This window comes from Saccopteryx leptura, chromosome 4 (assembly GCF_036850995.1).
Source record: "Saccopteryx leptura isolate mSacLep1 chromosome 4, mSacLep1_pri_phased_curated, whole genome shotgun sequence".
Classification (NCBI taxonomy): domain Eukaryota; kingdom Metazoa; phylum Chordata; class Mammalia; order Chiroptera; family Emballonuridae; genus Saccopteryx; species Saccopteryx leptura.
Genome location: NC_089506.1, coordinates 151,778,916 through 151,802,523, shown reverse-complemented (window position 1 = coordinate 151,802,523; position 23,608 = coordinate 151,778,916). Strand labels below are relative to the sequence as shown.

The 23,608-nt window shown below is 41.5% G+C and overlaps 1 protein-coding gene across 7 annotated transcripts in view; it reads left to right on the top strand.

Annotated features, from left to right (window-relative positions):
- The window catches only part of MCTP1 (multiple C2 and transmembrane domain containing 1), a 579,350-nt gene that overhangs the window by 276,014 nt on the left and 279,728 nt on the right, over positions 1–23,608 (top strand). For all 7 annotated transcript variants that reach the window (XM_066381864.1, XM_066381863.1, XM_066381859.1 and 4 more), the window contains exon 3: positions 12,207–12,349. In XM_066381864.1, the coding sequence (XP_066237961.1) occupies positions 12,207–12,349 (143 nt within the window). The remainder of the gene's footprint in view (positions 1–12,206; positions 12,350–23,608) is intronic.

Genomic DNA, 23,608 nt, shown 5'->3' with positions numbered 1-23,608 from the left:
GCCACAGCCACCTTTTTTTTTTTTTTGGATGAGAACACTTAAGATCTACTTTTAGCAAATTCAAGTGTACAATAAATTATTATTAATGAATTATAGTATTATGTATTACATGTAGTATAATACATTAATGTAGTAGAGTCATCATGATGCACGTTAGGTCTCCAGAGCTTCTTCATCTTATAACTGAAAGTTTATGCCATTTGACCAGCATCTCCCCATTTGCCTCACCCCTATCACCTGTAACCAGTGTTCCACTCTGTCACTATTTGGCTTTGTTAGATTCCACATATAAATGAGATTATGCAGTAATTGCCTTTGTGTCTAGCTTATTTAGCTTATTGACTTTCAGATTCATCTACTTGGTCACAAATGGCACAATTTCTTTTTTTAAGGTCAAATAACAATACCTATACCCCATTTTATTTGTCTATTCATCTAATAACAGACACTTCAGTTGTTTCTACATTTGGTCTCTGTGAATAATGCTACTAGGAACATAGGCATGTAGCTACCTTTTTGAAATAGTGATTTTATTTCCTTTGGATATATACCCATAGGTGGGATCACTAGATTAATGGTAATTCTACTTTAAAATTTTTGAGAAACCACCATACTGTTTTCCACAGGAGCTGTGCCATTTTCCCTTCCCTCCAGTAGTGCACAAGGGTTACAGTTTCTATACATCCTCATCAACACTTTTTTAAAAAAAATAGTAGCCATCCTAATGGATATGAGGCAGTGTCATACTGTAGTTTTGATTTGCATTCCCACCACACATGTACTTTTCTGGTGTCTGATATCATAGATTATCACCAACTTTGAATATAATGGCTTTTATAAAATCACCACGGTCAAAATCATTTTTTGATCACTTACTCCCTGATACTGGGAAAATCTGAACACTTGAAAGCAAAGAATAATGCTCCCACTGAGAGATTTTAATTGGTTTCATCATACAGAAGCATAACTCTTTTTTTACAATACTTAAAATGCCATGAATACTTTATTTAATCAGAATTTGTTAAATGAGATGTAAAAGAACATTGATGTATGATTTAATCATACATCATTCAGTTTATTAGCAAGTGCTCTCTTCTTGATTAAAGAAAATGTCCGTTTTAGGGTAGCATTTAATTTTTTAAATATTTTATACTTTATATTTATAAATATTATGTTTTTAATACTCATATCACATGTTCAAGTAATGTATTTTCACATTAACTAAAAAGTGAATTTATATTTAAAATAAATTTTATATAGCATGAAAAATTATTTGTATTTAAGGCTATAACCTCTTGAACAAATTAAAGAAAAGCCATCCTTCTCCACAGGCAAGTGAAATAAAGGACAGGATAAACAAATGGGACTATATCAAACTAAAAAGCTTTTGCATAGCAAAAGGCACCATCAACAAAATAAAAAGACAACCCACACAATGAGAGAATAATAACCAAAATTTATAAAGAATTTCTAAAACTCACCATCAGGAAGGTAAACAATCCAATTAAAAAATGGGCAAAAGTACTGAATAGACACTTCTCCAAAGAGGACATACAGATGGCCAATAGGCATATGAAAAAATGTTCAACATCACTAATCATTAGAGAAACGCAAATTAAAACAATGAGATACTACCTCACACCTGTCAGAATGGCGCTCATTAACAAATCAACACACAATAAGTGCTGACGAGATTGTGGAGAAAAGGGAACCCCCTGTACTGCTGGTGGGAATGCAGACTGGTGCAGCCACTGTGGAAAACAGTATGGAGATTCCTCAAAAAATTAAAAATCAAACTGCTTTTTGACCCAGCTATCCCACTTTTAGGAATATATCCTAAAAATACCAAACCACTGATTAAAAAGAAGATATGCATTCCTGTTTTTACTGCAGCATTGTTTACAATAGCCAAGATCTGGAAACAGCCCAAGTGTCCGTCGGTGGATGAGGGGATTAAAAAGCAGTGGTACATATACACAGTGGAATACTATGGGGCCATGAAAAAGAAGGAAATTTTACTTTTGCAATTGCATGGATGAACCTGGAGATTATTATGCTAAATGAAATAAGCCAGGGAGAGAAAGACAAATATTATACGTTCTCACTTATATGTGGAATCTAATGAACAAAGTGAACTGAGGAATGGAATAGAGGCAGAGGTGGGGTCACAGGGAGCAGAGGGACAGCTGTCAGAGGGAAGGGGGATGAGGGGATGGGATCAGAGAAGGTGAAGGGATTAGTGAAATTATATATACATAACACAGAGATACAGATACAGGACAGCAAATGCCAAAGGAGAGAGGGGAGGGAGCTAGAGGAAGGGAGACAAAGGGGGGTAAGGGGGGTAAGAGGGTGGGGTGAGGGAGTTATAGTGAGTGGGACACGAATCCATGTTAACACAATAAATTAAAATTAATTGAAAATATTTTTAAAAAAGAAAAGCCATCCTAAGTGTTGAAAGATGACTGGTTTTATGGCTATGTAGATTCATTGTATTACTTTTTGATACCCACACTTAAAAGCAGGAGTTTGTAGTTTAGAGTATAGATTTCAACTTTCCACCTCCATTGCTTTCTTTATGTTAATATGAGTACATCAAAATTCTGTAGTCTGACATTCAAGACTCTTCATTTACTGATCCTATATTCACTATTGAACAGTGTTAGCTCTTATTAATTCCCCCAAATTGTTCCACTTCAGCCAGTGTACTTTTCATAGATTTCCTAAAAGTATACAATACCTTTGTTCCTGCAAACATATGCTGGTGTTTTACTGTAAAGACTCCCTTGCCCCTTTTACCCTCTCAATTTCCTAGCCAGGAAAATTTCTTCTTTCTTTGCTTTTTTCTTTTCTTTCTTTTCTTTCTTTTTTTTTCTTTTTTTATCTTTCTTTCTTTCTTTCTTTCTTTCTTTCTTTCTTTCTTTCTTTCTTTCTTTCTTTCTTTCTTTCTCTTTCTTTCTTTCTCTCTCTCTCTCTCTCCCTCCTTCTCCTTCTTTCTTTCCTTCTTTCTTTCTCTTTCCCCCCTCTCTCTCTCTCTTTCTTTCTTTCTCCCCTTTCTCTCTCTCTATCTTTCTTTTATAATTTATTTATTTATTTTAGAGAGAGGAGAGAGAAAGAAAGAAAGAAAGAAAGAAAGAAAGAAGAAAGGAAGGAGGGAGAGGAAGGAGGGAGGGAGAGAAAAGAGAAAGAAAGAGAGAGGAAGGGAGGGAGGGAGGGAGGGAGGGAGGGAGGGAGGGAGGGAGGGAGGAAAGGAAGGATCAACTCCCACTTGTGCCTTGACCAGTCAAACCCAGGGTTTCAAACCAGCGACCTCAGTGTTCCAGGTCGACACTTGAATCCACTGTGCCCCCACAGGTCAGGCCAGCCAGGATACTTTCACTGAGAATGGTGTTCTTTGCTGAAAGTCATATTTTAAAGGATTTCTTGACAAGCAAAATGAGTTCAGAGCATTTAAGATAGTGCAAAATAGTAAATAAAGAACAGGAAACGTATTGGAGGGTAGTAATACTCGAAATTTATGAGAATGCTGACAACCTGATTCAAATATTTAGAAGACTTATATAAAAGAGGGTATTTAGAGTTTACACATAAATTTAGGGCTAATTGGAGAGAGTTTTGATGAAGCAGTTATCTGACTCACTTTCATGGGAAAAAAATTAATAACAATTTGAGTAATTCAATTTTTATAATGCAGTACTGGGCTCACCTTTTGGATTATACCAGAGACTACTCATCCACCACTCTCCATTCTCCCATCTTTCACCATAAAGCCCCCAGATATTAGGTAGGCATAAGGTTTGTAGCTAGAGCTGACAATTATCAGCCTTCCTTGCAGCTAAGCTCTAAATTGGGGACAATGCAATATAAACAGAAGCCGTAGGTGCTACTTTGGGCAGTGTAACTTCTAGCTCAGACTCCTAAGACAGATAAACAAGGGTTTATTCAGCTTGCATGTACTTTCCTTCCAGGTGGGAGACGAGGAGGAAAAAGTAGCCGTCTTGACTACTGTATAATCTCACTTATATGTGGAACCTAAGATAACTGTACTTAGATCACTGGTGCTTGCCAGGGACTGGGGAGTGGGACCAATGGGTAATAATGATCAAAGGGTTCAGACTTCCAGTTATAAGGTGGATAAATTCTGGGAATCCAATGCATAGCAGGATGACTGTAGTTAATATTATATTGTAGAATTGAAATTTCCTGAGAGAATAGATCTTAAGTGTACTCACCACAAAAAAAGAAAAGGGCAACTATGTAAGGTAATAGACGTATTAACTAACTTCATTGTGATAATTATTTCACAATATATACATGTATAAAATCATCACATTGTAAACCTTACACTTATACAATGCCATGTATCATTTTTATCTAATAAAGTTGGGGGAAAAGTAGCTGTCTTGGACTAAGGGTCAGAAACCACACACTGAGAATGGTCCAAATGGTAGAACTGTTATTGAGTTAGGGTTACCACACCCTCTATGATTTTGTAAGAAGGGAATAAATTTATCTCTAGTTTAATCCATATATATATCTTTGTTATAGTAGTTTAGACAGCCCTATAGCTAGTACACTGATGCCCTTTATAAGAAAGCCTTTAAGTAGTGCCTGACCAGGCAGTGGTGCAGTGGATAGAGCGTCAGCCTGGGATGAAGAGAACCCAGGTTCGAAACCCCGAGGTGGCTGGCTTGAGCATGGGCTCATCCAGCTTGAGCATGGGGTCCCCGGCTTGAACGTGGGATCATAGACATGACCCCATGGTCGCTGCTTGAGCCCAACGTTGCTGGCTTGAGCAAGGGGTCACTCACTCAGCTGGAGCCCCCCAGTCAAGGCTCATATGAGAAAGTAATCTATTGTATGAACAACTAAGACACCACAATGAAGAATTGATGCTTCTCATCTCTCTCCCTTCCTGTCTGTCTGTCTGTCTGTCTGTCTCTCTCCGTCACACACACAAAAACGTCTTTTATTAGTTTCAACAAGTTCCTTCAACTAGACCACAAATGTCTTCTTTGAGGTAGACACATTACTTTTCTATTTTTTGTAACTAATATCTGAGTTTAGCAGCTTAAAACAATACCCATTTAAAGTTCACAGGTTCTGTAGGTCCAGAATCTGGACACAGCATAACTGGCTTCTCTGCTTAGTCTCGTAAAGCCAAAATTAAGGTGTTCGCTGGCCTGAACTTCTATCTGGTGCTCAGGGTCCTCTTCCAAGTCTATTCTTGGTGTTGTTACTGGAGTGAAGGGGTCCATTTGCCTGTGTGCATCAAAGCCCAAGAAGACACACACAGGAGTTTGCAGCCCAGAAAGTAAGGATTCATTAAAGAGATGCCCACAGTCACAGGTAGCTCACACTCAGAGGCCTGGCTTCCCTGTGGCTTCCTTGGGATAAATGATACAGGGGAAAAGATCATGAATCATGGTGACTAATAGAGTTAGGGATGTTTACTGATTGGTTGGGCTAGGGCGGGAATGATTGATCATTGCATTTGGTTCTGATGTCAGTTCTGTACAATTTTGCAAGGATTTGCACTGTGGGATCATTTTTTCCCCCAGTGTCCAGAGTGAAACCACAGCTGAGGCCAAGTTTGATTGAAAACTCTGTCTCAGTAGTTAGTCAGCAGGCATCCCCAAACTACAGCCCGCGGGCCGCATGCAGCCCCCTGAGGCTATTTATCCGGCTTCCTGCCACACTTCTGGAAGGGGCACCTCTTTCATTGGTGGTCAGTGAGAGGAGCACTGTATGTGGTGGCCCTCCAACAGTCTGAGGGACAGTGAACTGGCCCCTTGTGTAAAAAGTTTGGGGACCCCTACTGGATACTGACCAGAACTTCATTGTCTGGAGGACTCAATAATTAAACAAGGGAGAGGAAGGTAGGTAAGTCAGGGTGCTAGGTGAGGCCAGTTTGAGTCAAAGGGGAAAAAAAATCAAAATAAGAGGCCAGATGAAAAAGAATAAGGTTTCTGAATGGTTATAGTATTGGCAGGATTCAGTTGATCGTGGCTGTAAGTCTGAAGTCCCTGCTTTCCTGCTCTCTGCCACAGGAGTTTCTTTTAGCTCATAGAGTCCCTTCTCAAGTCCTTTCCATGTGGCCCCTTCCACTTTCAAAGCAGCTATAATATGTCAAATCCTCCTCATGCTTCAAAGCTGACTTCCCTTTCTGCTACCAGGTAGAGAAAACCCGTGCTTTTAAAGGAAATTTGATTGATTTAGGTCTCCTCTGACAATCTCCCTTTTGATGAGGTCAAAGTCAACTCATTGGTAACGTTAACTACATCTGCAAAATCCCTTTTGTCATAGGAGTGGCACATTCATAGACATGATATCTCATGATTCACAGTCCAGGGATTGGAACAAGAAATCTAGGGGGTGCATTTTGGAATGCACAGTAGGGAAGACATTTACCACCAGCTCCCAATAATGACTACCTCATTATGTTCTTGGCAAGCCATCAACATATAATAAGTTTGTGTTGCCTGAAATGTGATATTTTAATGACAAATGTTGGGTGCCAAATTTCATTTGATAATAAGCTAATGCTGACATCAACAAGAGTCATCACTGATTTTGAAAGTAATTTCTATTTGATTTGATTATATTGTATTATGGCTTATAAAACTAAATTTTAAAGGATGTAGTATAGACATAAAGATGAAAAGTGCATGGCCCTGGCCAGTTGACTCAGTGGTAGAGCGTCAGCCCAGCATGTAGATATCCCGGGTTCGATTCTAGGCCAGGGCACATAGGAGAAGCACCTGTCTGCTTCTTCACCCTTCCCCTCTCCTTTCTTTCTATCTCTCTCTTCTCCTCCCGCAGCCAAGGCTCCATTGGAGCAAAGTTGGCCCAGGCGCTGAGATGGCTCTGTGGCCTCTACCTCAGGTACTAGAATGGCTCTGGTTGCAACAGAGCAATGCCCCAGATGGGCAGAGCATCACCCCCTGGTGGGCTTGTGGGTGGATCTCAGTTGGGTGCATGCAGAGTCTGTTTCTCTGCCTCCTTGCTTCTCACTTCAGAAAAATTAAAAAAAAAAATTTTAAATGAAAAGTGCAAAACTTCACATTCATTTTTCATGCATTATTAACCTTTAAGTTAGCTTTGTAAAAATATTTTAGACAAGCTAGTCTTAAATTTAGAAATTACTTTGAATAAGAAAACAATAGAATTGCCCTTTTAATAATTGGCCCTTTAAATACATTCTGTTTTTCAGGTGTTGGTATATTCTCTAATCAAAGACTGATTATTTGACATCAGACAATGCAATCTTAAATATTTTTATCAATTTTATCATTTACTCTTCCATTTTCACTCACTTGAGGAAGAATTCCAAGTCCTTCCCAAGGATCTTAGATTCCCACATGATCTGTCATCCCACCAAGCTCTGAGTTTGTCTCCTCCCACTCACTTCCGAGGTCACTCGCTGCCCACACCACCCTCCTTCAGGGCCTCTGCACTTCGGCTTCCTCTGCCTGCAGTTTGCTTTAGGTCCCTTCACGGCTCTCTGAGTGAGGCTCTCCCTCCGCACCCTGTCAAAAACCCCTCTGCCGTCTACCTGTGGCTTTATGTTTCTTCCTGCACCTGTCACCACTTGGCTTATTATTACCTATTTGTTGGCCTCCTCCTGTTGCCCTCCACCAAAATGAAAGCTCCTTGGGAGTAGGGACTTTGTTTTATGTTCTGCTGAGTCACCAGTTCCTAGCACGTAATAGACGTCCAGTAAGCATTGTTGTATACATGAATGGATTTCAGAAATGGGAAGCTATGCCAGAGAATTCATTCCCTCTATAAACTAGCACAGATCCCTTATTGAGAAAGAGCCTTGTCCCTTTCAACAAGTAGCAGAATGCTAATGGAAATGGAAAAGTAGCAAACTTGGCAGGAAGGCAGAAAGCAAGAGAGAGTGAGTCACTGGGGAACGTAGTGCTCAGTTTGGTCCTAAGTTTTTCTTAAGCTTCCCAATGCAGGCCAGGGACTCGATCCATGCCCCACTAAAGATCTGAAGGAGGAGTACTGTGTAGAACTCACACACCTACTACTATCTCATAAGCTGTCTTTTCTTCTATCATGAGGACACACTTTGGCAAGGTAATTGCAAGTTTTGAAGTCACTTGTCACATTAAACACTTATTAACTGTTTTTAGTATAAGGGGCAAAGGTTTTTTTCATTGTTCCTCAAGTATTTTAGTTACATTGTAGGTGTTAACATTTCACTTTGTTTATCTTTTTCACTTGCTTGTAAAACTTATATAATCATTGACTATATCAAATAATACCATAATTGAATAAAAGCCTTTCATCAATAGTCCAGGAACATAGAGGTATCTGTAATCATTCTCTTGAAACTTATATTTTGAAAAGAAAAGGCATTTTTAATTTCTTATTTGTGGAAGCATTTTCTTTAAAAATTCTCTCATTGAAAAAACAACAAACAAGAAGACCAGCTTATTGTTTCCTTCTTTTAATGACCTGAGATCTATAATTATAGCAATGACTAAATATATTAAAGGCTTGGAAGGGGTGGGTGTCTGTGAAACAGGGACTAGCTATTTTCTTACAGCTCTAAAGATCCAGAGGAGGCAGATTAGTTCTATAACGTATACTTTATAACATACCTGTCCAAAATAAAATACTATATCACAGGATGTCTTTGTTCAATAAATACTGAATTGAATTTTGAAGTGCCAACTTAGAAGTATTTGAACTGCCTTCACATTCCATCTCATGACCATCTGTCTTCCGTCACTATTATAGCTGATATTTTTGTATTTAGTGAAAAAAATTAGATCAGATTTCTTCCAATTCTAAGACTTTATGTTTTTATAAGACTATTTAACCATCACTAAGTTTTGAAGAGAAGACATTGCTGAATGGGAAGATAAACAATATGCATAATATGGCTTTTTTTTTATTTTGCTGCTGTTCTTAAAATAAGTAAAATTAAAAGAATAGAAAATTTTTTAAATGTCATTAAATTCTAATAAAATGCTAAGGTAATATACAACTATTATAAATCATTAGAATTACATTTTTAGTTTTAGCTCTTTGTTAAGAATTATTACTTTAATAAACTATTGATCACTTGATGAGATATTTTGTAAATTGGATTTTGAAAGTATTTTTTTTTTTTTGTATTTTTCTGAAGCTGGAAACGGGGAGAGACAGTCAGACAGACTCCCGCATGCGCCCGACCGGGATCCACCCGGCACGCCCACCAGGGGCGAAGCTCTGCCCACCAGGGGATGACGCTCTGCCCACCAGGGGGCGATGCTCTGCCCCTCCGGGGCATCGCTCTGCCACAACCAGAACCACTCTAGTGCCTGGGGCAGAGGCCAAAGAGCCATCCCCAGCGCCTGGGCCATCTTTGCTCCAATGGAGCCTTGGCTGCGGGAGGGGAAGAGAGAGATAGAGAGGAAGGAGGGGGGGGGCGTGGAGAAGCAAATGGGTGCTTCTCCTATGTGCCCTGGCCGGGAATTGAACCCGGGTCCCCCACACGCCAGGCCGACGCTCTACCGCTGAGCCAACTGGCCAGGGCCTGAAAGTATTTTTTAAGATTAAATATCATTGAAGTTCTCTCTCTAAGGGTCTTAAGCCATGCATTTTTAAAAATTATCTGTACCACTGTAATCATAGTGTGATTTGGATTAATTTTTGTATTGGTTAAGGTAAATAATTCTAAATAGATAAACACCATCTAGCAATGATTTCATAACCTAATAGATGACCCTGGCAGTTTTGTGCAGGTTATTCTTTGCTGCTAAAAGTTGTTACAGTAAATATTGTATAGTATAGCTGAACTATTAATGATTAAAGAGACAAAGGGATAGAGAATGCAGTATGAGCCAGGATCATACCTCCTGGTGGTCTTGTGGTGAATAATTGCTTAGCACTGATACTAATGCCAGTGTGATATTTATCTAAGCTGTTCTGTCTTTCTGGCCATTACTGGCAAGAATCTTTATGATTACAGAACGCAGCTAACCATTAACTGCAAGGCCTGTGTGTGCTGGCCAGGACCAGTTAGGCCAGTGACAGTTAAAGAATAGAGAGAGTGTGGGTCTTACAGAGATGGAGTCTGATTGTTCACATCAACATCTGTACATCCTCCTTTGTCTTTCTTCTCCTTCTATCATGGAGACTGGGCTTCAGACTGGCGTGGTTTTTGAGTAGGAGTCGGCATTATTGAATAATGACAAGTCTCTGAACTAAGAGTAGCTACTCATCTTTATTACACACTAGGTTTGGAATAAGACTGATTTAAACTTTTTAACTGGGAGGCTTATTTGTTCTGAGAATGAAAACCAAGAGACTTAGCTATTTATCAGTTAAATATCTGAAATGCTATTTTAAGGGAAGAGAGGCTGCCATCTTGTGTTTGCAATATTCATTGCTGCACGAAAGGAGATACATTCCAAGTTTAGTTTTGTTGGACTTAAATTAAAGGCTAACCAGTCACATAAAATGTTCGAGTGCTCATCAGTGTCCTGACTCTGGAAAAAATAAAACATAATATTGGGGACATGTAATCCTTTATGAAAACACTATACAAACCATAGAATTATATATATATATAATTCAATTATAAGGTACAGAAGTGAACAATTGATAGTCTAAAAATTTTGAAGTATGAAATTAACAATTATAAAATAATAATGTTTGCAAATTAATTCTGAGGTTAATGCTATCTAATAAAATAAACGTTCAAATATTGCTCTTAAATATGACATTTATAACAAAATCTGAATTTTATTTTAGAACTAATACTTCTTACTTTCTTCTCCCATATTTATTTGCCCTGTTTTTATTTTAACCATAAAAAACTTTTTAATGAGGATTGTGATCCAGCTAGTGATAATAAAGCACAAGAAAATGCCTGAGAACAAGTATGCAGTTGAGATACCTTAACTTTGAATTAAGAATTTGATAAGTGTTAGTGCCATCTTGTGGTTGAGTGCAATATTGCAACAAAGCACAGGCACATAAATTTATTGAGGTTTTTATTTTCTGTTTTTTTAAACCAACAAACTAAATCTTTTTTTTTTTTTTTGGTTTAATGTGTTTATTAAAGATTAATCCCATATTAATGACTTGATTTTGGAGGGTTTTATTATAATAAAATTCCATGATTTCACTAGAAAGACTATTATAATAAAAGAACCTCCAAAATATGTGAAACTTTCTTATCTATAAAATATGGTAAAGTAGCATTTCCCAAAGAGAGATCAGGGATTATTGGTCTTGAAGTATGAATTTAAGAAAAATAGATCCTATGGGCAAAGAAATCTAGTAAATGCTGCCTGTCATATCCCCTTCTTGGAGGGTCCATTCACTTACTGAAAGACTATAGAAAAGGAATCTATTTAATTTTGTTCTAAAATTGACCTCAAAACTCTTTTTTAGCCCTGGCCGGTTGGCTCAGTGGTAGAGCGTCGGCATGGCGTGCAGGAGTCCCAGGTTCGATTCCCGGCCAGGGCACACAGGAGAAGCGCTCATCTGCTTCTCCACCCCCCTCCTCCTTCCTCTCTGTCTCTCTCTTCCCCTCCCGCAGCCAAGGCTCCATTGGAGCAAAAAGATGGCCCGGGCGCTGGGGATGGCTCCTTGGCCTCTGCCTCAGGCGCTAGAGTGGCTCTGGTCAGGACAGAGCGACGCCCCAGATGGGCAGAGCATTGCCCCCTGGTGGGCGTGCCGGGTGGATCCCAGTCGGGCGCATGCGGGAGTCTGTCTGACTGCCAACTGCCTCCCCTTTTCCAGCTTCAGAAAAATTAAAAAAAAACAAACAAAAACAAAAAAACAACAAAAAAAAACCTCTTTTTTTTTTTTTGTATTTCTCTGAAGCCTGACTAAACCCATTAGACTAGTATAAAACTAGTTTCATTAGCTAAGATAGTAGATTATCTTTTTTATAGTTAACCAGATGATATCAAGAAAAAATCTCTTATCATTTATAACATGAAGTAAATTTACATATGCAGCATACAATAGAGTTTTTTAAGTACCAGGATAGGGTTACAGTATTAAGTAGAGAAGATTAATAATGTTAATAATTACTATTATAAATAACTTGTCACTTCCATATTTCAGGGGGAAAAAATTAGGGAAGACCCTTAACCCTTATTTGCCTCCTGATAAGCTTTGTTTAACTTTTTTCCTTGAAATACTTCCTGAAAGGCATAATGAACATGGATCAATCTGCATTTCTTTAACAGGGACAAGTGATCCATATGTGAAGTTTAAAGTTGGAGGAAAAGAAGTTTTTAGAAGTAAAATAATATACAAGAACCTCAATCCTGTGTGGGAGGAGAAAGCTTGCATTCTCGTTGAGCATCTTAGAGAGCCATTATATGTGAAGGTGAGCCATTTATTTGTTTCTCCCTAATGCAGACTGACATATATCTTTTGTCATGTTTCTCTGCCTGACAAGATTTTTCACCAGAGATGTATCCTGCCGTGCACAATCCTAACCTGTGGATGATGTCCTAGAAGTGAGACGGAGGACGGGAGCAGGTGGGAGCGTGTTTCTTCAGGATGGTTCAGCTGCCAGTCGTTTAGGAAGACCAGGAAGTCTATCTCCTGCTGCTTTGTGTGGTCAACTGATTGAGCGCCCTTTGCGGACATATAAGCACAAGTCTTCGCATAAACTAGCAGCAAGGAAAGCTTTGCACAGAACCCAGCCTTTCTGATTAAGAATTATATCATGGATGTACCAGTCCTGATTCCAAACAAAATTCTTTGCCTGGAAAACAAAAAGGGTGAAGAATATAAGGGAGAGATGTTCCTGTCTCTATTATATTATCAAAGTTTGATGTCGTTTTTTAAAGAAGAATTTAAGGAAAGGGTTACAACCCTAATTCCTTGTTTTATCTTCACACCTGACTCTTTCATTCATATCTCTGGGTATGTCTATTTTTTCTGGCACCTGTGTCCCAAGCACCTGTTCAGTGGCAACACCTTCCCCTACGTTTACCATATTGCATGCCCATCCTTTTCTCTAAATTTTTGCAGCTGTCACATGAGCCAAAAATCTCATAACATCACTCACCCGCGGTCTTTGGGCATCTTCCTTCCCCTCAACATTTCACTTGTAGTGCATCCAGTTGTTTCTCTTTTCCAAAGAAAGGAAAAATAGTCAAGACTTTATTAAAATTGTAGCATGGAAGTTTTTAAGATTAATGAAAAGAGAATTTCCTAAGTCTATAGTTAAGAAGTCTCTAGAATTTGTTACGGGGTAAATAGATCATAGTTACATATGAAATAGTTTCAAGTGGACATTGGCTAAAGAAAACCAAGTAAATAGAACTTGTGAACTGTATTTTAATATGTGATGTGAAGGAGTAAGAATCACTAATGTGAGAGTGTTCGTCAGCACCTCTCCTCCTAGCAACGGGAAGACCCTCGGGGTTGGGAGGTTTCTCCCCTGCTCCTCACTTTTGAAGGAAAGAAATATCTACATGAGAAAGAAGGAAGTACCTTCATAATAAAGAATGGCGCTAGGGGATGAAACAAAATTTAAAAGGACAAGTGGAATAGTGAAGGAAATTTTTTTTCAACAGAGGTTTAGGAGAGACAAGTCAGAGCAGCTGCAGTCATGAAAAAAATGGAAAGGAAAGGAAAGCAGCTGTGCATATGGACAGCCCCGGGCCATTTGCATCACATTTAATGTCCCTAAGAGAAAAACCAGGGCGGAAAGGAGTTACTTTCATTTGTTTGTTGTGGATCTGTTTCTTTAAGGCTTATTATGCTATGGCAGACACTGTGAATCACCAGTCTTTACAAGGGCTGCAGATGAACTTCCCAAAATTACATTAAGATATTGGTTGGGTTTTTTCACTTTTCTCTTATATTCAAGAATGAGTATTAATCAATGTAAAAATCTAAATGTTAAAATACATAATTTAAAGAGATTTCTTAATTGGCTCACAAACAAACAAAAACAAAATGATGGAAAACAATTTGGTTTGGTTTGAGAGAGAAAGACTATAAGACAGATACACTCGTGCTATTAATGGAGACTGCAGTGGGTCACAGGGCCAAAGGCTCAGTGAGTGACACACTGTGAGCAGAGAAGCAGGAAAGAGAACAAGGGTGCTTCTGCTTGTGCACACCCCGGGTTCTCAGAACAGAGCACTAGGTAGACATGGCTTCACTTCTGCCACACAGTATGCACGGTGAATTATAACAAAGTTTAATGTCTAATAGAAGTCACACTGGCCTCTCAAATACTAATATAAACACAAAATGACAGTATTTGATTTTATATATTACTTTGTGCTTTTTAATATGCTTTGATATTTTTCATTTCATTTTCATTTTCTATTCATTACAGAGGGCTTCATTTGAAACAATTTCTAACTTTTTGCTTTATTTTTTAATTTTTATTTTTGTGTTAATCCACTCTTTGTCTAATTTTGGACACACAAAGACCTAAATAAAATACCTCAGAGGAAATGATATTTTAAGTTCCTAGAATTTCATGAAAATGGCATCATTTTCATTGTCTCTATACATCCCTGTGTGATTGACTGACTTGATTTTAATTTGATGTCCATATCTTTCACAAGGGGAGATTAATCTAGCCTGAAAGATTTCTTAGGGATTAACCAATTTTGTAGTGACAGGTAATATGAAGTATATCCATGAACTAAATGGTTTGAAAATATTCAGTTTATTACCCTCCCCTCTCTAGTTAAAGGAAAAAGAAGTCCATGTATACCCTTTTATCTGATCCTGTAAGTCCAGGTGCTGTTACCATGCAAATTCACCTTGAATTCAGGCAGACAGTAAAGAAACTGTAGAGCCAAAAACCAGTGAATCATACCAATTTATTGGAGGCTCACAAAGACAGGAAAGCCAAAAGAAGAAAGAAAAGAAAAATAACAAAGGAAAACCTGCTTTTCACAGTGGAGAGCAGGGATCAGGAAACAAACCGCACCTCTCAGTGGCGGGGTGTGATCTGACGTCGCCCCCCTGAGGGGAAGCACTTCCTTACAATAGTGCTGTCAAGGGCTCATGTACTAATTGCACAAAGTGCTTGCAGCCAGTAAGGCAGTGAGCAAGCCTAACACAGCTGTTTTCCCCCATTCCACCCCCATAGGGTGGAACCTACGCGACAAGTATCTTCCCCGATGGTCCCTGTGCAGGAGTGAGGTACATTGCATAACTAGAAACAGTGCAAACTACTGCAACAGAATTAAAGCATAAGCTATGGGCCAAATGAAAGAGTTGTCAGCGGCACCAAGAGAGGCAAATCTTTCTCCTCTGGCAGAATACAGGCCAGAGTTTTGTCTGCAGACAGCATAGTAGCTGGTACCAGAGGCCGCCCCGGGTGGGCACACCAAACATTATTGGTCAATACACCAAGATCTGCTGATTCTATGTGCAATAAAATGGGGAACTAATTATTGGTCATAAAGAAATTACAAAGGTGCTCTTCATAATGCTGTCCCCCTGAGCACTCAAGGGATAATACACTTCTACCTTAGGTGGCCAGATGCCGGTTGCCAGGGAGTTAACTGGAGGTCCACCTCTAGCCCCTTTCCCCACGGAGCCAACAAGGCCCCCCATCATAGATGAGGGGCCTGTACAGTTCAGGCCCACGTTCATTGGCTGCTGGGGCAGGCAGGAGCACGTTGCCCTCCCATCTAAAGCCCAGCTTGAGTAAAATGTCCTTGGTGCGTATCTGCAACTGAATGGGGGCAGCTGCCCGATGCAGGAGGGCCTCTACTGGAGCTGGGCTCCCCTGTCGAGGTCTCTCATTCAAAATCCAAAGTACTGTCCATAAGTGGCGTGTCCATCCAGTAAGGGAGCTGGTGCCCCCTCCTCCTGTCATAGTCCCTGCTTTAACAGTCCATTATACCGCTCAATGATGCCAGCAGCCTGGGGGTGGTAGGGAACACGGTACTTCCAGTCCACCCCCAGCTTTTGAGCCCATTGCCTCACCATTGAACCAGTGAAGTGGGTACCATTGTCACTTTCAAGGACCAGCGGTCGCCCATATGCAGCACTCAGGCAGTCCAGAGCCTGTATGACTGCCCTCTGGTCAGGGTTATGGGTGCGGTAAGTACAAGCACACCAGTGGCAGTATCTACACAAGTGACTGCATACTGGTACCCTTCTGACTTTGGTAAGGGTCCAATGATGTCTATCTGCCATCGTATCAGTGGAACATGACCCCTCTGGATCTGTCCAGGTGACACCAGTGGTCTCCGAGGGTGCTCCTTGGAACACACTGCACATTGCTCACAGGCTGCAAGTACCTCTGCATAGGACACAAGCAAGTTCCACGCCTTAACCGTAGCCCACATAGTTCTCTGTCCCACATGGAGCAGACGCCGGTGGAGCCACTGTGCCATGTCACCTGTGGACACAGTCTCCACCCATTGCACCCCTGCCAATGTATCTGCCTCATCATTCCCAGGATGGGCTAGAGGGGCATGCCCCGTGATATAATATACTGTCACCTACTTCTGCTGTCCTATTTCCCATTAGTGCTGCCTCATGGCCTGACCCCATAATGGACGGTGCATTACCATCCACTGGTTAATGTGCCAAGTAGCAATCCAAACAGTCAGTCCACGATAGACAGCCCAGCTGTCAGTACAAATTATCAGAGGTGAAGGTTCATTATGGGCAACTAGCCAAACAGCTCTTAATTCTGCCCATTGGCTGCTCTGGCCTGTACCTGTGTCCATCCAAATAGTCTCAGTGGCCAGATGGAAGACTGTAGCTGTCCATTTGGCAGGTTGGCCCCTGCTGGAACCATCAGTATACCAGGCATCCTCAGGGATGGGCACCCGCCCCTCCTAGTAGGAACTGACTTCAGGTTCTGCCTCCTGGGCCCCAGCTGCTCCTGACTCTAAGGTCACATAGGTGACTGGACCCAAGACTTCCTGCAGTTCTGCTCTCAATGGGCTGGTGCTAAGAGCACAGCGTTGTTGCCAGTATACACCCCACTTGGCCAGGGGGTTTGGGCCATACCACTATGTGGTTTGGTTGCTCAATCTCTCACCCATTCAGCAATAGGGTATGTTGTCTTGACTGTAACTGGTGTTGTGGTCTTAGTACTCTCGGTAGCTAGGAGAGCAGCATACAAAGCTGCCAACTGCTTCTCCACTAATGAGTAACAGACTTCAGCACCTTTCCATAATTGGGACCAAAACCCAATAGGTTGCCATAGGCACTCTGTTGCCACAAGCCCCATCCAAACCCCTCTGAGGTTACATGGACATCCAGCTCACAGGGCCTGGCAGGATCAAACACATTCAAGGCCTATCCCACCTTGACAGCTCTCTTAGCTGCTGCAAATGCACCTTGTGCCTGCTCAGTCCAATCCCAGTGAACCCCCTTCTGAATAAGGTGATATGGGGATGCAGTAACTGAGCTAAATGGGGTATAAATGCTCGCCAACACCCCAGCAGACCTAGGAATACCTGTAACTGTTTTATCGTAGTGGGCACAGGGAATGCTTGGATCTTATCTATAATACGTCAGGGATAACTTGTGTCTTACCTGACCAGACAACTTCCAGGAACTTAACAGATAACCCAGGTCCTTGTAATTTGCCCTCATTGACCACCCAGCCACATGCTTTCAAATGGGATAGCAGGGTAGGGACTGCTTGCAATTCTGGAAGAAAGTCACTAGTTAGCGTAATATCATCAATATAATGATACATACAAACTGCCGCTGGCTGTTTCCATTTAGCCAGGTCAGCAGCCACCAGCCCATGGCACAAGGTGGGGCTGTGCAAATAGCCCTGGGGTAACACTGTAAAGGTCCATGGTCTCCCTTCCCAACTGAAGGCAAATTAGTCTTGACTCTCTGCAGCTATATCAATAGAGAAAAAGGCATTGGCCAAGTCTGCCACAAAGTGGTATGTCCTCAACCCATGGCTTAGCCGATCCATCATGTTAGCTATTGAGGGAACAGCAGCGTGCAAAGAGGGAACAACTTTATTAAATTCTCTGTAATCTATTGTCATTCTCCAGGTTCCATCTGGTTTGCACACAGGCCATACTGGGGAGTTGTAAGGACTGTGCACTGGCTGAATGATCACCACCTTTCCTAGTTCAGGGATTTTCCCTGTGATTTATTCATAACCATCTGGCAAATGGTACTGCTTTGTGCTAGTCACATGATGGGGAATGGGGAATTGCAAAAGGGAATGTGATGCGTGTCCCCGCAACACTGCCTTCATGACCCAGACCCACAGCCGGAACCCCCCGGTTGTAGTTTCCAACCACAGTCCTTGTAAGAATTCTACCCCAAAATATATTCAGGAATAGGAGATACATACACCTTATATGGCTTAGGAGGCAGTCTTCCTATCCCCAATGGAATAGTTATTGGCTTCACTCAAACAACTTGGCCCCCATAACCGTCAATGGCCACTGGATCCAGTGAACTGCTCTGGGTTCCCATAGAGGAAGGAACATTCTGCACCTGTATCCACCAAGGCCAACATCCATTGTACATTAGAAGGGGACCAGTGGATAGCCAGTTCCATGTGGAGCCTCCAGTCCTCACCCATCCCTGTTAGAGAGATCCCTCAGCCTTCCCCATATTTGAACTGAAAAATGTGTCTTACTGAAAAATCCTCCTCTCTCTCAGCTGTCTCCATCATATAATCTTGTAACCATGCCGCCCACACACCAACCGTTTTATTGGTAGCTGCTGGGGCCTTTTGTCTCAGCGGTTGGAACCTCTGTTCTGCTTTAAGCTGCCACCAAATCTCCAAAAGAACTTTATTAGACTTGCCATATAATTTTTCCCTACCTGTTCCAAACACAATCAAATTTACCCACATCTGTGTTCGGGTAACTCACAAACCCTTTTCCCTTGGTAGTCGGGGGGCGAGGGGCAGGGAGGGCAGCACGGCAGTGGTCCTCACTGTTCTGTGATTCCATGCTGCCTCCAACTACCCCGTATCTGCTACCATCTGCATAACCTCATTGATGGGCTGCTGCACATAGGGGCCTAAGATAGTCACTAGTGATCCAAAAAGGAAAGATGGATTACTACAGAGAATAAGGTCCCTCATCCCTGCTGTAAACACTACCTGTTCTGGCCCATGGGACCTCGGGTTGAAAGCAGCATTCTTCATACCTATATATGATAGTTCCTGAAGGACCTTTACTAGCTCACTAGTATTGCCACTTACTCACTGCTCCTGGAAAGTCTCTGGTAGTCTGCCTAACCATATGAATGGTGACCATCACCCATTCTAATAGGGTATGATTCCTGAGTTTTCATGGCAGTTCTGAAGAAGCTGCCTTAAGGAGAAGTGAATGGTAATGGCAGCCAATTTTCCCATTTCTGTTCCGGAGAGCATGATGCTACCACCCCCTATGTCCCACAACCGCAGCAACCAGGCTGCCAAGGGTTTGGCGGGTTTCTGCCTGATTTGCACTCCCAACTCCATCAGCTCTGTCCGGGAGTGGGGCTGGACCACAGAGTGCTCCACTACCTGCAGAGGGGGCTGAGCCTGCCCCTGGGGGACTCCTGGCTGCTGGGTGTTTACCTTCTGGGCAATCACTAGCTGGGCTCTGAGTCTGTGGATGGCAGCTTTAGCCCAAGCCTCCTCACCCTCAGAAGAGGAAGAGTTGGAAACACTTGCTCCCACCAACTCAGAGCCAGTTTACCAGCACAGATGCTGCTCCTTCTTTGGCAACTGTTTCGGCTCCTACAGCTACCAGCTCTCGGCCTGAAGCTGAGATTCCAGCTCCTGAACCTGTAATTTTGTCTCCACCAACTGTCAGTGCCAGTGTCTGCTTCCAGGGAAAACTGGAGCTCACAAACCTGTAACTCCTTCTCCAGAGATCACTCCAGTTCCAGATAACATTGATGTTCAGCCTGCATCTGACACTGCAGCTTTCTAGAGCAGTTGGCCTCCTTCTCCAGTACTTGGTCCAGTTCAAGACATTACTGGTTCTCGGCCTGTAGCCTGACCTGCAGTTCTCGGACCTACAGCTCTTTCTCCAATGACTGCTCTAGTTCATGCCATTGTTGCTGTTCAGTCTATAGCTTACCCTGGAGTTTTCTACCTCAGGCAGCTTCTTGCACAGAACTCTTGGTTTCTTCTTGCAGAATTGTAAAAAACACCCAACTCACAGCCTTCAAAAGGAGAGCCATGGGGAACCATACACTGGAAAGCAATGACCCTATCCTTCAAGGGTGTTGGCGGCTCCATACCAATCTGATCTGAATTCTGCCAGCTGTGTGAGATGTAAGGCTAGTGGTTGCGGCCATGCAGGTTCACATTGAATTTGGGCAGACAATAAAGGAACTGTGGAGCCAGAAAATGGTGAGCCATACCAATTTATTGGAGGCTTGCAAAGACAGGCAAGCCAAAAGGAGAAAGAAAAGAGTGAGAAAAAAAAGGAAAACCTGCTTTTTGCAGAGGGCAAGGGGTTAGGAAATAACCCACACCTCTCAGTGGGGGGTGTGACCTGATCTCGTCACCCCTGAGGGAAGCACTTATATTCTTATAATAGTCCTTTCGTGTGCTCAGGCGCTAATTGCACAAAAAGCCTAATACAGCTGTTTTCCCCACAAATCTTTATCCATGTAAAGGTTACTAAGGGAAACAAAATCCAGTTCTGAGCTAAGGTTATAAAATGACATTAAAGTTGCAGTGCTTGCACTATTTCTCATAAAAACAGAATTATTTAACATACAAGAAAAAACCCCAGAAACTGACATTTTTAAAATCTCTGCACAAAATAAATAAAAATATACTTTGCAGGCCCTGGCCAGTTTGCTCAGTGGTAGAGTGTGGGCTGGTGTGTGAAAGTCCCAGGTTCAATTTCTAGTCAGGGCACACAGGAGAAGCAACCATCTATTTCTCCAACTCTCCCCCTTCTCTCTCTCTCTTCTCCTCCTGCAGCCATGGCTTGGTTGCCTTGAGCAAGTTGGCCTCAAGTGCTGAGGATGGCATCATGGCCCTCGCCTCAGGAGCTAAAAAAATATTGGCTCTGGTTGTAATGGAGCAATGGCCCCAGATGGGCAAAGCATCGCCCCCTAGTGGGCTTGCTGGGTGGATCTCAGTCAGGGTGCATGTATGTGTCTGTCTCTCTGCCTTCCCTCTTCTCACTAAAAATAAAAATAAGTGAAAAATAAAATATTTATATCTAAAAAGAATATACTTTGCAATTGATTGGCATTTGTATAGCTTTCAGTTTTAATGAATAGAGAATATTCCTGCAATTCTGAATGCATTCACAGGAAAGGCAAGATATAAAAACAAGTCTGGAGGAATGGGCTGGAAAAATATTTTTAATAAGATAGGAATAGAAGGGAGTTAAAATGAACTAACTGAGACATGAACCTCTAAAGCCTGCTCTTCCCCTCTGGGATGCTATAGCACACATCTTAAACAATAAGTTAATGCATCACCCATTTCCACTGAACTGAATTAAAATTCTTCATTGTCATTTCACTGACACTGTTATCTAAGGTACATAGTGGAGACTCAGTTACAGTGGAAGAGGCAGAAATCATTTCACTGACACTGTTATCTAAGGTACATAGTGGAGACTCAGTTACAGTGGAAGAGGCAGAAATCATTTCACTGACACTGTTATCTAAGGTACATAGTGGAGACTCCGAGTTACAGTGGAAGAGACAGAAATAATAAAAAGTGGGAAATGTTTGTGTATATTGCTGCTTGTTCGGCCTAATGAACTTGAAACCTGGGTATTAAATTGGAATCTGTTTGAAACAGTGGAAAAATTTTAATAAATAGAAAAACAGCTCAGTCAGGGGCCATATTTTTCTAAGATTGTCATTTTAACAAAATTGATAGTTTCTTAAATAATGCATATCTATCCAAGCTTAAAATATAAAATTAAAAGGGTACTTTATGCTTGGTTCAAGTTACTCTCCTTTCTAAAATTATTGCTCAGTAGCTTTTAAGGGCCCTGAAAGGATGTTATATACTGATACTCTTTTTTTTTTTTAAGTGAGAAGTGGGGAGGCAGACAGACAGACTCCTGAATGTGCCCCAACCGGGATCCACCCAGCAAGTCCCCTACCGCCGGGTTATGCTCTGCCCATCTGGAGCCACTGCTCTGTTGCTCAGCAACAGAGCTATTTTAGTACCTGAGGTGAGACCATGGAGCCATCCCCAGCTCCTAGAGCCAACTCACTCGAACCCTTCGAGTCATGGCTTCAGGAGGGGAAGAGAGAGAGAGTTGGAGAGAGAGAGAAAAGGGGAAGGGGAGGGGTAAAGAAGTAGATGGTCACTTCTTCTGTGTGCCCTGACTGGGAATTGAACCTGGGACTTTCACATGCTGGGCTGACGCTCTACCACTGAGCCAACGGGCCAGGGCTCCAATACTTTTCAACCTATACCTCAGAATTATCCAGAAAACTTTAAAGAATCTAGAGGTTCAAGTCTCTATCCTAAAGATTCTGACTCAGGACCTGGAAGATAGAGTCCACGCTTCTGAATTTTCAAGCCCAAATAGTTTATTCTGATGCACTGCTCGGGTAGAGTCACATTTCTAGACATTTAAATGGAAACAACTGAACAGCTGGATTGGAACTATGTTTGCAGCCAGAAACCACAGAGTATCCAAACAATGTTATTTCTAAACTAAAAGATGTTTGTGTTGTCTTAAATGTGTTTTCCTGCATGGTTCAAAAACACTTCCTAAATGAGTAAATCAAGAGTCTCAACATTTTAGATGTTAAAAATCAGTAGAGAAACAAACAAACAAAAAAACAGCCTGACCAGGTGGTGGCGCAGTGGATAGAGTGTCAGACTGGGATGCTGAGGACCCAGGTTCAAGACCCTGAGGTCGCCAGCTTGAGCATGGGCTCATCTGGTTTGAGCCAGCTTGGACCCAAGGTTGCTGGCTCGAGCAAGGGGTTACTCAGTCTGCTGAAGGCCCGCAGTCAAGGCACATATGAGAAAGCAATCAATGAACAACTAAGGTGTTGCAATACTCAACGAAAAACTAATGATTGATGCTTCTCATCTCTCCATTCCTGTCTGTCTGTCCCTGTCTATCCCTCTCGCTGACTCTCTCTCTCTGTCTCTGTAAAAAAAAACAAACCCAAAAAACAAAAAAACACAAAGAAACAAAAAAGTGTGACTGTACTTGCTTTTGCTTTATGGACAAAGAACAAGTGAGGTTACTGAGTCTTGGGATGGAGTCTGCCATCACATCAACATCATACGTAATAGCTACCATTTCCTGAGCATTGTGCTAAGTGCTTGAGCTACTTTATTTCTTTAATTTTATTATATTTATTGGGGTTACATTGGTTAGTAAAATTATATAGGTTTCAAGTGTATAACTCTATCTGTATATTGTATTGTGTGTTCACCACCGAAAGTCAAATCTCCTTCCGTCACCATATATTTGACCCTCTACCCTTTTCTACCTCCCGCCACCCGCTCTGTCTCTGGTCACCACCCGAGTGTCTGTTATCTGTGTCTATCTCATCTCCTTTGTATAGGCGAATGAGGCTCAGATTAAGATTGCTGTGTCTACTCAGCAGTTAAGCAACACGGCTTCTGTTAACCACTAAAGATGACATATTGCAATGGCTACAGTTAGGTTTGGTATTGTATCTTTGTTTTACAACGTCAATTCTATGATTTAGA